This window comes from Galleria mellonella, unplaced genomic scaffold (genome assembly GCF_026898425.1).
Source record: "Galleria mellonella isolate WM207_F2 unplaced genomic scaffold, CSIRO_AGI_GalMel_v1 utg21, whole genome shotgun sequence".
Taxonomy (NCBI): domain Eukaryota; kingdom Metazoa; phylum Arthropoda; class Insecta; order Lepidoptera; family Pyralidae; genus Galleria; species Galleria mellonella.
In genome coordinates, this window is record NW_026442037.1 from 4,561,509 (window position 1) to 4,575,786 (window position 14,278).

Below are 14,278 nucleotides of genomic sequence, written 5' to 3' on the forward strand. Positions count from 1 at the left end.
GTATTTCCGAACAGATACATGACAAAGGAGCGTATTCCTTTCTAAATGTTCATGTTTTTATTCACTTGAAGACTATTTTAATGTAAAATTCTAAGAACAAGTTCCAAATGAAATATTTGCACGCTACATGGTTGAATGCAAAGTCTTTTCTTTAATATTAAATACTTCTAATCCGAAACACGTAGTCAGGCAAATAAAATTATCATTTTTTTTTTATACAACTTAGAATGGCAAACAAGCTGACGGCCCACCTGATGGAAAGTGGTAACCGTCGCCTATAGACATGAGCAGTACCATGGACATAACAGAGTATACTGTTTCGCCCATGCCACCCCCCATGCGTTGTCATTCCTGAGGACTCAGGTGTTATTCCTCCATACCGTGTAAATTCACGCCATATCCTACCCTTCAAACCGAAACACAGCCATGCAAACACAACTGCTTCACGGTTGAAACACGAATGAGACAGAGGAGCAAGCAATCGACTTTTGTACAAACTCTCCCTCATTCATTCATTCATTAAAAAGCTGGTAATACACTTGCAATTTCTCTGATGACGTTCCAAATGCCTTTGGGCTGCGGTAATCACTTACCATAAGGAAAACCGCATGCTCGTTTGTCCATGTTATAAAAAAAAGATGTCACTTAAAAAGAACCTTCGTGGTGATAAAACAACTAAATGTTTTAGACATTGCCAACTTTTCAACCTCCCATGTTTGGCATTTTCAAATTTAAATTATGAAAATAATATAAAAATTATAAGTTTATATTTTAATTATATTAGTTTATAAATTAAATGATGGTGCTCAAACGGCGGACGGCGTGCGGGGGGTGCTACAAGCCGCCTGAACGACGGTTGGCATCGTTCGAGCCGCAAGGACAGTACCAGTGCTACGCGGAAAGTTACGTCAAGTGCTTCTGGGGTCTCTGTGACCAGCACAAGAGCGTTGATGACTTCGCACCGAAGGCCAAAAATAATGGTTAGACATGAAAAGTATAAATATTCGTGAGTGAAAGAGTTAGAACACAATTTGTCGTCCCTCGGTTTGAGCTATAAGAGGCAACTAAAAGAACAAAGCATACCGGGCTGACCTTAAGAGTGGGCAGTCCAGCGACACCACGTTCCATGGGAGCACTCATGTCATAAGAGGCTAGAAGGTATAAGGGTTACGTCAAATTGTACGTTACTAGTTTCGACTCAAAAATAAAAACATTTCGTCTGAATTGTGGAGCTGTGCCACCAAGAAAAACGGTTGCCAACTAGGTACTTTTGAATCCGGTTGTATTATGTTTGTTACCTCCTAACTCCGTCAACTATAAATCGATTAAAAAAAAATCTTTCTTATCTAAAAGTATATACTTTCAGATTAGTTAGCAGTTTAATTTTTAAAATCAAATTAGTTTTGCCATAATTGAACGCGGTCTTTTTATGTAACAAGTTTTTTTTAATAGATAGTATGGTACGCAATATAGACTAATTGACTCATTACTAGCAAGACCTGTCAGGTCGACATCCACGCTTTCTGCCTGGAAACCATTATGATTAATACTTATTGCATTCGTCACGATGGGCTAACTGATCTGACCTTTTCATCCTCACCTATCACCTCTCACTGGTACCCCGCCAGTGTATACCGATAGCGCAGGCGGGGTTACCATGCTATTTTCACCCATTAAAAAAAATCTTGTGTGGTATACTAATCGATTGCTACATATGAACTATATATGTAAATATGTAATACATTTCACATTACCTTCTGTACATTTCAGTTGTAACACAACAGCCTAGACAGCAAGAGCTACCATTCAAGAACAACGCAATGGCCAAAGATATTTTTGTACTAAATTAAACAGTGTCAAGAAAGCAACGACAGTATTGTTTATATAAAATTTATTAACAATAGATAGAATATCAATCTTTCAAATTACATTGCGTTTCATATAATACTTGTCGTACATTCATATTTATTCTTGACTCTTTTATATAATTTTCGAATATACTCCATTCATTTAATTTAAAAGGTGGACTCCTTCGAGTATCTTTCATATACATTATGTCCAACTGATCATCAAATGCTTCATCATTCCAAGGTGTTGGTGCGTATGGCAATATCTTGGGTACAGCGTGGTAGCACAGTCTCGCTTCCTTGGACATCACCATGACGTCGCCACTGTTGAGGAGGATAGCTGATGGTACGGTCGTCTTGTCTCTACCACCAATTAGAAATATTGCTGACTGGCCAAAACTGAAATAAAATAATTAGAATCCTTACTAAAATTATAAATGCAAAAACAAGTTTGTAAATTATCCATTGGCGCCTTAACAAGTCAAACCGCGACCTCCACGCGGTTCCACTTGGAAACTATCGTGTTTAATTCTCGTGGAATTCTTCACGATGGAGAATGACTTGCTTTCGCCTTCACCTATCATCGCTTACTGGTGTCCCGCCAGCGTATACCGATAGCGCGGGCGAGGTTACCATTCCATTATCACCCATTAAAAAAAAAAAAGAAAAATATATATATAGGACTTTATTTTCAATCGACTTCAAAAAGGATATTTTCAATTCTATTGTATGTTTTTAGGTTTGTAACCTAAATACTCCATCAGTTGTAAACCGATTTGGATAATTCTTTTTTTATCTGAAAAATCTACTCCTTACAGATTGGTCCCATGGAAATTTAAAACAAATCCATTTACATGTTTAGTATTTAAATCAAAATAGTTTTGCCACAATTGAAGTAGGTTTTCTTTATGGGACACAATTTCAAAGTCTATAAAATTTCATAAACATTACCAGAGGGAGACTTTGTACAAAAGTTGTTTGCTTGGGTACCTCTGTCCCATTCGTGTTTCAACCGTAAAGCAGTTGTGTTTGCATGGCTGTGTTTCGGTTTGAAGGGTGGTATATAGCAGTTAATTTACAGGGTACAGAGGAATAACACCTGAGCCCTCAGGAATGGCAACGCATGGGGAGTATCGTGGGCGAAACAGTATACTCTGTTATGTCCATGGTACTGCTCACGTCTATAGGCGACGGTTACCACTTTCCATCAGGTGAGCCGTCAGCTTGTTTGCCATTCTGAGTTGTATAAAAAAAAAATACCTGAATGAAAATAATGGCGCCTCCAAATTGACCTCTGAGTGGTCAGTGTGAGCAGACAGGGTGGAGTTCATGTGGTAGTAGTTCACAATAGCTGCTTCTGCTCTGAACTCCTCATAGCCGAGGTACCTGGCCACTACGTCACACAGCGCTGACAACTCCTCGGGGAACACACTCTTATTATCATCACTGTATACCTGGAATAAACCATATTTCGAAATAAAAAATATTTTCAGACCACAGATCTTTATAATCTGTATCGTTCTTTGACGGAAATAATAAAGAGTTTTCATTCATTCATTCACAGATCCAACTAACAAATAACAGACTTGGGGGGAAAGGGATTGTTAGTAATGGAGACTGAGAATACCATTGCTAACAATACCCAACCAGGTCGACCTCCTCACGGTTCCCCCTGGAAACTATCATGGTTAATTCCTGATGAATTCCTCATGATAGGCTAACTGGCCTGTTTTCATTCTCATCTATCACCCTTCACTGGTGCTCTGCCAGCGTATACCGTTAGCGCAGGCGGGGTTACCATACCATTTTCACCCATAAAAAAAAAATAACAGATTTAAAATTATGTACTTTTTTTTATGCAATATGGAACAACGAGACCATAGCTCATCTGATAAGTGCCAACTGTTGCCTATAGACATTTTTAACTCCATATGTACTCATGCATTGCTATTCCTGAGGAACAAGATGGTAAAGTTTTATTGTTAACAATTTCGTAAGCACACATTATATTTTAACTTAATAACTACTAATGTAACTTACATGTAATTAGACCGAAAAAGCTAGACTAATTTCAGAATATTTGAAAAATAGTAAACCTCCAAAGTGCGTAATCTCACTACCATATTAAACTAATAGCTATGCAAACACAACTAATAATGGAGCTGCTAGATACTAGCTGCTAGCTAGTAAATCCCCAGTACTAGCAATGTCAATTTCTTTTATACCACTGAGGTGGCAAACAAGCATACAGCCCTTTTGATGGTAAGTGGTTACCGTAGCCTATGAACACCTGCAATACCAAAGGTATTACGTATGCGTTGCTGACCCTGAAGATACCTCTTTAAGCAAATATTCATCTCAAACAAACATTATGGCCTATCAGATACTAGACAGTCACCTCTAGACATGTAGTATAGATGAACATAGAAACATGTTACGAGCAGCAATGAACATCAATAGGTTAGTTTCATTTAATAACTAAAGCTGTAGTATGTAACAAAAAAGATAATATTAACATTTTACTTTGGTGTCCCAGTTGTGATGATAACCCAATGTGGTCCACCTCAGCTTCTTCATCAACTGCTTATCACATCTCCCGTGACGATGACAAGCCTCCCACCAGTCTTCTACATTTGTTTCCATGTCTATATTCCTTTTATTAGGTTTTCTAGGGTACACCTGTAAACATTTTTGTATCCAATATCTCTGGCCATTACTTGTGAATGGATTCCTTATTAAAAATAAACCAGGGTGCTCCTTGAAGGAGTATAATTGCCAACTCTTGAGCTCTCTGAGTCCTAATTGTTTGGCCCTTTCATCTTCCTGTACTGCATTCTTTTGTGTTAATAATAAAATCTGGAAATGTGATAAAATGTATCAATTAATAAAAAGCACATTAGTATATTTTCATCATCATCATAACAGCCCTTAACTGTCCATTGCTGAACATAAGCTTCCCCCTTGGGGGGGTTCTGTCCATAGTTGCCATGCTTGACAGGTGAATTGGCAATTGCAATTAGGCTTTAAAGATGTTTAAGTGGAATGCTGCCGCCCATCCCGCATCCTCATTTAGTCGCCTCTTACAACACCCATGGGAAAGGAAGGGGTGGCCTATTCAATGCTGGGTCACACAGCAATATATTTTATAGTATATTTTAGTCCTTACTAATAAATGTGCAAATGTTTATTTTACCTCTTAGCATTTCAATAAATCACCTGATTACTTAAAAAAAATTTTTTTTATACAACTTAGAATGGCAAACAAGGGGACGGCCCACCTGATGGAAAGTGATAACCGTCGCCTATAGACATGAGCAGTACCATGGACATAACAGAGTATACTGTTTCGCCCATGATACCCCCATGCGTTGCCATTCCTGAGGACTCAGGTGTTATTCCTCTGTACCCTGTAAATTCATGCCATATCCCACCCTTCAAACCGAAACACAGCCATGCAAACACAACTGCTTCATGGTTGAAACATGAATGGGACAGAGATACCCAAGCAAACAACTTTTGTACAAAGTCTCCCTCTAGTAAAGTGAAAGTGAAGTATTAAAAAAAATTCATGATTTTTTTTTAATACTTCAAATTTTATGTTGCTTAGTATGACAGATCTTAAATGAAAAATTAAAGCCAAATCATTATATAATATGATTAAAACATATCACACTGACCCCAATATTTGGCATAAGAGCAGGAAGATATTAATGACTTAGAATGGCAAACAAGCCGATGGCCTACCTAATATAAAGTGGTAACCATTGCATATGAATAACACCATAGGTGTCATAGAATACTCTGTGATACCCATGGAACCCCTCTTGTATTGCCATTCTTGAGGACTATGGTGTTATGCTTCCATAATCAGTTTCACTGCCATATCCCACCCTTCAAAGATAAACACAGAATTTTGGCAGACAAATATTATTTTGGAAAGAAAAAGACAAACTACATTTTATCTCATTCAAAATCTGTCAATCACATAAAGATTAAAAAGTTTGTTAATAAAAAAGTACTATTTTATGGATTAGCCTCTAGCAATTTATTCTCAAACTGATAGCTGTATATTGATATAAAAAAAAAAAATACTACCAATACTTTAAAATATAATCTTACCTTATCAGTATTATTGATATCCTCAATATTTATTACTTCAGCCAGTAATGGTGGTGGCTTATTAGATTTGTAATATTTAAATGTTTTCATAAATTGATCTTCCGTTTTATCCCAAAGGGTATCGACTGACGGAGGTACTTCATTTATCATAGTGATTTTAGGCAGAGTGCATACACACAAAATAAACTTTGGTCAGTATGTATTGTATCTACCTAACCTTAACCACAACATGACCACTATTGACTTCATCACACTTGATTAACATAACTCTATACAAAAGAAACAAGACAAACAGCCACCAGACGTAATAAGGTTACGGTAGCCAGAACACAAACTAAATAAAAAACATATAAAGTAAATAAAGAATAAATAGAAGTTGGCAGAAACAATAATCATAAAATGAACTCGGAATTAGATAAAATTACAGAACAGAATCCAAAATGCAGAAATACAGAAACCCAAAATAAAATGTAGATGACAACCAAGAGGAATAAAAAATTGAAACTTTAAAATTGAAATACAGTAAAAATCTTTGTTTACGTGAAACACACGGATAGAGAGAATATATCGAAAAAGTTACCATACAGTACTATAAAAGTAAGAACATGATTGTTGGAATGACGTTTTTCTATGATACTATGTTACCAAACGGTATTCCAACACAGCAGGCGATCATAGCCTTCTTAAATAGATGCCATAACGGTTAATGTTATGGCACCATTTCAAAAATAGGGCTTTACTTATAAATATATTGTTTTAAATATTAATTAACTAATATGTTTTTAATCAATTATGCAGTAATAAAAAAATATAAATATAGTTGTGTTTAATGTGATGACAAAGAATAATTTAAACATAATTTTTAATAAACTTGAATAGTGACTAAAGATTCATTATAATTAATTTAGTTAGATTTAACTATAGTGAAAACGGCAATGGTAGAAGAGGAGGGCAGCGACAATAATAAATAATATTAAGAGAGAGGCTTACCAGTATATTTTCTTAGACGTACACACTTCATACAATGTAACAACAATATGTCAATCAAATAGAAAAACAAAATAAGTATCAAAAAGACATATTCATAATATAAAAATATAATGCTAAAAAGGTAAATTATATAAAAAGAGGTCTGTCGCCAACATGGCACGCCCCGGTGCAGAGCACCAATCTAAGGAGGCGACAAAAGCAATATCACCATGTCAATCGGACTTCCATCTTGTTGTTGTGGTGACGGTACAAATCTGTGTCGGTATGGGGCGAACAGCTTCAGTCGACGGAGTATCCAACAGCAAATGAAACACTGTGAGAGCTGGCGGCTTCTCAAAATCTGCTGGGACTGGACGTGGATTTATTAGCACCTCTGCTTCTAGTAGTAGAATTAGGTGTACTTCTTCCGTTGGTGCTTTCTGTAGCAAAGTTATGGAAAAAGTATCCTTGATAAATCTGAAAAGACGTCCCCAGGAGCCACTCATTGATAGTGCTGTTGGACTCAATCATCATTCATCAATCTTGTTGTTGGCTGTAAAAACAAAGACCTTGGCAAGTTGGTTCGCTGCACCGACAAAAACCGTTAACCGTTTCGGAAACAATCTTCGACGATAAATCTTCTAAGATTATGTCGACAGCATCCACTGAAAGGCATCTCATGATTTCCAGGTAAACAGCTCGGGCGGTGAAACATGTAAACACAGCTACCTAGCACGTTTCTCGCTTGCATCTAATAGTAACCTCCACCGGGGCAAAGTTATAGAGACCGGTAAAAAAGAACGCCGATGATGCGATAACTTATCACCGAGAAGGTCACCAAATTGTGTCGCAGACGGGAGAAGCTTTATAACTATGCAAAAAACTACATTATTTGGCAACAGACCTGATGTTAGAACACTGCATGGGAGGTTCTAAAATTATACCTACAATATTAAACATTAACAAAATATTAAACATTTACAATAAAATATTAAACATTTACAATAAAATTATACAAATTCTTCGATTCAAATGGATAGAATCATCCTCTCCCAACATCAAGATTAGGTTTTTAAGCCTTCTTGATTGGTTGAGAAAAGACCTGCTGTAAAAAAGTGCTTTTCAGCCTCCAAAATTTCTTTATTTAAAAGAGGAGACAAAATTTCGGAAGAATCCTCGAAGGCGGCGCTTTATAATTTTTAAATTTGGAGGCTTTTCTAATAAAAAATTAAAATTCTTGGCAATAATGTGCACGAACAGTTGTCCTAATCAACAGAATTCATCGATCGAAATGATTAGGATTCGCGACCACCGGAGATGTTAGTGTCGTTGGCTTGTAGTGCCAATGACATCTATATCAAAAAACTTTCGATGGTGTGCTTCCACGATATAAGTTGAAAATCGAGTAGCCATGTTAGCCGTCTGTAGCTCCAATTGTCTACGTGTGCCACAGTCATAGAGGCAAGTTCACCCTCTACTTTTTTCTTACCTCTTGGTGGCATCGAAAGGCATTGGATAAAATTAGGTCGGCTACGAGGCAACTCGTGATAAAAATTTCCACTAAAATAAATATTATTTTTAACCCAATGCCATCTATCGTTTACAGCAGAAATTTTGAATAGGTCAGTAGCTACGATAGATGACACTACCTTACCTTTTGGGAAGATGGTGGTATAACATACGCCATTGTTGACGTATTTGAACAACTCTGGGGAGGTGAGGAACTTCACAGAATCTAATATATTTATGGGGTGGACACAATTGTGTACCGCACAAGCTAACTGGTGTAGTTCCTTACCACCGTCAGATGCAAGCAGCTTGGTCAAGCCTTTCGGTTGTGATACTAGTTGACGTATCAGAAGGTCAGGCTGGCCAAATTGCTCTTGCAGAGCCGCCATGATCTCTTCTGGGTCTTGTGACAAAGCCAGAAGAGAAATAACAGCGTCACGAGCGGCTCCAGGAAGAGCAGAGAGAGAGCTCGACGAAGCAACAGCGTCTGGCTGCTGCGTTCCATAGCCGTAGTGCTGAGAGGATGTCATGCCGTGGACATTTGAAGTTTCAAGGGTAGTTAGGGCCGGCGCGGTAACAGGCGCACACTCGCGCACCGCGGCTGATACGCCGGCGGTGCCGGGCGAGTATTCATGCGCGCGCTCGGCCAATTTCAGTACCGTATGCGCCTCCAATGCCGACTGAACAGGCGCGAAAGAGGGCACGTGCTCGCGCGTTGCGACACCAGCCATACCGGTGGCACAAACGCCAGGCGAGACCACGGGCTCGCGTTCTGTGGCCAGCACCAAGTTGACCTGTCTCTCAGAGAAAGAATTGTTAGTGTAGGTCACCAATTTTTCTAGTCTAGAGTTTCTAGATGATTGTGAGTGTGTACTGGCGGCCTCATCAATAGCCGCTAATTTAGCCTCTAGTTCTAGAGTCGCTACAATACGCTCCCGCTCAGCTGCAGCGCGTTCCCGCTCAGCTGCAGCGCGTTCCCGCTCAGTTGCGGCGCGGTCAAGATCGGCCTCTAATTCGGCTAAGCGACGTGCATGTAATGCTTTCGCGGCAAGTCGTTGCGTTTGAATAGAGGTTGATGAGCGATGTGGACTATAACGCGAACTAGGAATATTAATATTATGAGAAACGCCGGCGGATACCTCTGAAGGAGGAACGATTAAATCCGCTGGGGCGCTTTGTGCCGCTGCCATACCTCTTATGAGAACCATTTGAAAAAATTTTTATAATTTCGAATTTTTTTTAAATATATATCTAATAATTTTACCGGGAGAAGGACCAATGAAAGCGGCAATGGTAGAAGAGGAGGGCAGCGACAATAGTAAATAATATTAAGAGAGGCTTACCAATATATTTTCTTAGATACCAATTACCAATATATTTATATTTTCACACTTCATACAATATAACAACAATATGTCAATCAAATAGAAAAACAAAATAAGTATCAAAAAGACATATTCATAATATAAAAATATAATGCTAAAAAGGTAAATTATATAAAAAGAGGTCTGTCGCCAACATATAGTTTGTGAACAACTAGGTATAATAAGTCAAACTTAAGCTCCCGATAGTGTCAAATAAATTTACCACTTCAGTAGGAATGATAGGGAACTTTGATAAATTGTCTGATAAGGTCAACAAACAAAAAAAAATTTATTGAAATATATACATAATTAAGAATGCCATTTAGTGACTAATTTGAAAACGAAAATTTCAATATAAAATACTTTTCTGAAACAGATTGCATATACTTGTATTATCTAATTATTTATTCCATATTACCACATTTGATGAACTTGTAATATTATTTTAGTTAATTTGTAAAATTGACTAAAATTCTTCAGTGTTATTTCTACCATGATTCGCACTATTTATTGAGATGAACTAAACTTGAATTATAAGTTATGATATATTACAAAGATAAATAGTACTGGAAATTATGTATGAATAATTAATTGCATTTGAAGTATACAGTTTCTCGGTAAAATATCACTTCTTAAAGCAATTTTAGTCATATTATACATGTAATTGTAATAATAATATAACTACAAATATATGCATTTATATAATAGCCCTGTTTGTCGTTAACAGAGGAGGACTTTGCACAAAAATCGTTTACTTGAGTAATTCTGTCCCATTCGTGTTTTTACCGTGAAGCAATTGTGTTTGCATGTCTGTGTCCCGGTTTTAAGGATGGGATATAGCAGTGAATTTACAGGGTACGGAGATAATGCCTTAGTCCCCAAGAATGGCAACGCACGGGGGTGTATCATGGGCGAAATAGTATATTGTTATGTCTATGATACTATTCATGTCTATGATACGAAGGTTACCACTTTACATCAGGTGAGCCTTCAGCTTATTTGCTGTTATTAGTTTTTTTTTTAATTGATGATAATGGAATGGTAACCCCGCCTGCGCTAACAGTATACGCTGGGGGGGTACCAGTGTGAGAAGTACAACAATATGGATAATTACTCATTTATTTATATTAGTGTCATTGTATTGTTACTTCAAAAAGGTAACATGCATTATTTTTTCCAGGTTTCGCGGATATAAGGCCATTACCAATTCTTACAACTATCTTATGACTGTGACAGCTACATGACAATATTGATGTCACTGTCAATGAAGTCAGTCTTGAATGTATACTTGATTAAAAATTACGTATAAATGACAAATTGTTAAATTAATTTTATTGGTATTTATTGATTTTATTGTTATTCTGTGATTTTATTTCAATTGCAATAAATATTGTAAAATTGTAATACTGAAATGCTTATATAAATTGCAAATTAATATAAATCTGTCAAAATATAAAATATAAATCGAAATAAAGAAGTATGTATCACGAAGCTTAATCAACTCGACATTTCATATACTTTTATTGTATTAAAAACAAAATATTATCTTAGCCACGGTAAATATTAAAATGACTGACACTGGATCCGAACAACCGCAGCCCGATACGGTAAAGGTAAGATTAAAAAAAAACTGCTAATAAATCTACAGCCTGTCCTATTCGTAAACACACTAGCTTATCTGACAAAATAGTCATAGTAATGTACTAATGCAACCACTGTACAGCAGCAAAAAGAATATTTTTTATTGAAATCCATATGAATTTTAGTTTTTATTTTTGTTAATAAATTAATTAAATTATATGTACAATACATCAATAAATTAAAGTTAATATACATTTCCTGTGGCCGGTCGTAAAACTAAAAACCAAGTCTTTTTGTAATATGGACAAAATCATATTACGCCGACCCCAAATTATTGGGATAAGGGTAAAGAAGATAATATAAAATACAATTCCTTAAATACTAATACTAAATATAAGTAATCTCCCAACGCACCACATTGAGGCAGCGTACCCAAGATACTGGCAGCATTATTCCATTTTTAAGCTTCCATCGCGTGTGCAGGCTAAATGGCCACTTTTTAAAATGTGAAAATGTCCACCCATGCGACGCCGGGACGGGCCGCTAGTATTATATAATTATATGTATTGATAATAAAATCCTAACTAGTCGCTGTCTGTACATAGAAGATATATAAGAAAATCTTTTATAGGGTGGCTTTATGAACACAATAGAACCCAAAACAAAGATTTTTAGAATTTTTGTTTTTGTCTGTATGATTGTGCATGCTAATCTCAGAAACAGCTTAACCAATTTGAATGCAGTTTTTACAATTTTTTTTTATACAACGTAGAATAGCAAACAAGCTGGTAACCGTCGCCTATAGACAGGAGCAGTACCATGGACATAACAGAGTATACTGTTTTGCCCATGATACCCCTCATGCGTTGCCATTCCTGAGGACTCAGGTGTTATTCCTCTGTACCCAGTAAATTCACGCCATATCCCATCCTTCAAATCAAAACACAGCTATGCAAACACAACTGCTTCACGGTTGAAACACGAATGGGACAGAGATACCCAAGCAATTGACTTTTGTACAAAGTCTCCCTCTGATAAATAAATAAATATGTTGTATGTAAATATGTTGCAATTTGCTCCACTTAACATTTAGTGTTTGTTTTATTTCAATCGGTTCATATATAAAAAAAATTATATCAATCTGAAGAATGCCCACACGTATGAAGCTGGGGCGGGTTGCTAGTGATAAATATAAATGTAGTATCTTTGTTATTAAGGTGTGTATTTAATTATATTTTTAGGATATAGACATCACAGATGGGAAAGCCAAGCTGAGGAAATGGTTGAATGTGAACTTTAGAATTGAAATGACAGATGGCCGCGTACTTATCGGTGTATTCCTATGTACTGATAGAGACGCTAATGTTATTTTAGGTGAGTATTTATATATGCTTTTCAATGATGTATAATATGAATAAAGGATGAAGTAAGATGTAAGGATAAAGGACATTGTCACTTGATTTCTTCATATCCTTTCAATTTCCTCATTTTATAATGAAACTTTTTTCTGTGATAAACAAAATAGTAAAAAATATAAATCACTGGTTGCGAAGAGTACTTACCCACTGAACTGATATGTTTTCTAATCCATACATACATGCAGAAGAATAATTATTTTTTTTATGGCTGAAAATAGAATGGTAACTCTGCCTGCGTTATTTGTATATGCTGACGAGGCAACAGTAATTGCTCCACTCCAGATTCATTTACTAACACCCCCATTTCCCTAGAAAAATAGGTTATTGTCCATAGCAGTTGAATATGTATATTTATTTTGATTAGGTTCTTTATTTTGTGATTAAATAATTGATATTTAATATAACCATTACTGGACCAAGTATATAGATATTGTAACTACAATATATAGGTATTGCTATATATTACCTACTCCCAAATATTAATACTATTATTACATATAGCCTCCATAGAATAAATAAATAAATATATACGGACAAATCACATAGATTGAGCTAGCCCCAAAGTAAGTTCGAGACTTGTGTTATGGGATACTAACTCAACGATACTATATTTATAATACATACATACATATATAGATAAACATCCAAGACCCAGGCCAATCAGGAAAAGATCGTTTTCCATCATGACCTGGCCGGGGATCGAACCCGGGGCCTCCACGTCGCAGGCAGGCGTGTTGACTGCTGCGCCACGGAGGACGACATGATGAATGATCTAACACTTTGAAGACAAGGGGAGAGGATTGTTAGTAGTTCTGACTAGCAATCCCATTGCTAGCAATATATGGTATATTATCAGATCATCTTCCATGTGATCACTCCTGGAAACCACTTAATTATTTATGTCTTTGTATATTTTTTAAGTTATAACCATCTTAGCTTATTTAATTAAATTAATGGTACATCAACTCAATACTAGCTCATTATTAAAACTGTTTTTTAGGTGCCTGTTCAGAGTACCTCAAGAGCAGTGGTGGTGAAACTGAGGAGCCGCGCGTGTTAGGCCTGGTCATGGTGCCCGGGCGACACATAGTCTCCATACAGATAGACGACACCAACCCACCACAGAAGTTTTACTATGACGAATGATGTCCACTGCACACTGACATTGTGTAATCATTGTAAATATAATAAATATAGTTATTGTATATAATATTATGTACTTTATGTATGTTACCATACCATACCAGCCGTTTACTGTCTACTGTTGAACATAGGGATGTTTTGCCTCTAGTTGCCATGCTTAACCCGCCTGGGGTTAGCAACCACAGTTACGCTTTGATGGCGTTTTGTGGTGAAGCCCATCCCTCAACCATTAAATCCCTTTAATCATCTCTTATGACATTCACGGGAAAGGAAGAGATAGCCGATTCTATGCTAGGACCACACCGCAAATTACATAAAATTTTTACAT

At 36.6% G+C, this 14,278-nt stretch overlaps 2 protein-coding genes across 2 annotated transcripts; one reads left to right on the forward strand and one right to left on the reverse strand.

Annotated features, from left to right (window-relative positions):
- Positions 1 to 1,876: 1,876 nt before the first annotated feature.
- Positions 1,877 to 6,604, reverse strand: LOC113522406 (nucleic acid dioxygenase ALKBH1). Its single transcript, XM_052894407.1, has 4 exons — positions 5,967 to 6,604; positions 4,371 to 4,703; positions 3,108 to 3,301; positions 1,877 to 2,246 (listed from the first exon to the last, which is right to left on the reverse strand). Exons 1-4 carry the CDS (start codon positions 6,114 to 6,116, stop codon positions 1,913 to 1,915), a joined length of 1,011 nt encoding a protein of 336 aa, XP_052750367.1. The 5' UTR covers positions 6,117 to 6,604; the 3' UTR covers positions 1,877 to 1,912.
- Positions 6,605 to 11,068: 4,464 nt separating this feature from the next.
- On the forward strand, positions 11,069 to 14,019 carry LOC113512715 (N-alpha-acetyltransferase 38-B, NatC auxiliary subunit). The gene is made up of 3 exons (XM_052894409.1): positions 11,069 to 11,421; positions 12,631 to 12,763; positions 13,808 to 14,019. Exons 1-3 carry the CDS (start codon positions 11,377 to 11,379, stop codon positions 13,951 to 13,953), a joined length of 324 nt encoding a protein of 107 aa, XP_052750369.1. The 5' UTR covers positions 11,069 to 11,376; the 3' UTR covers positions 13,954 to 14,019.
- The last annotated feature ends 259 nt before the right edge of the window (positions 14,020 to 14,278 follow it).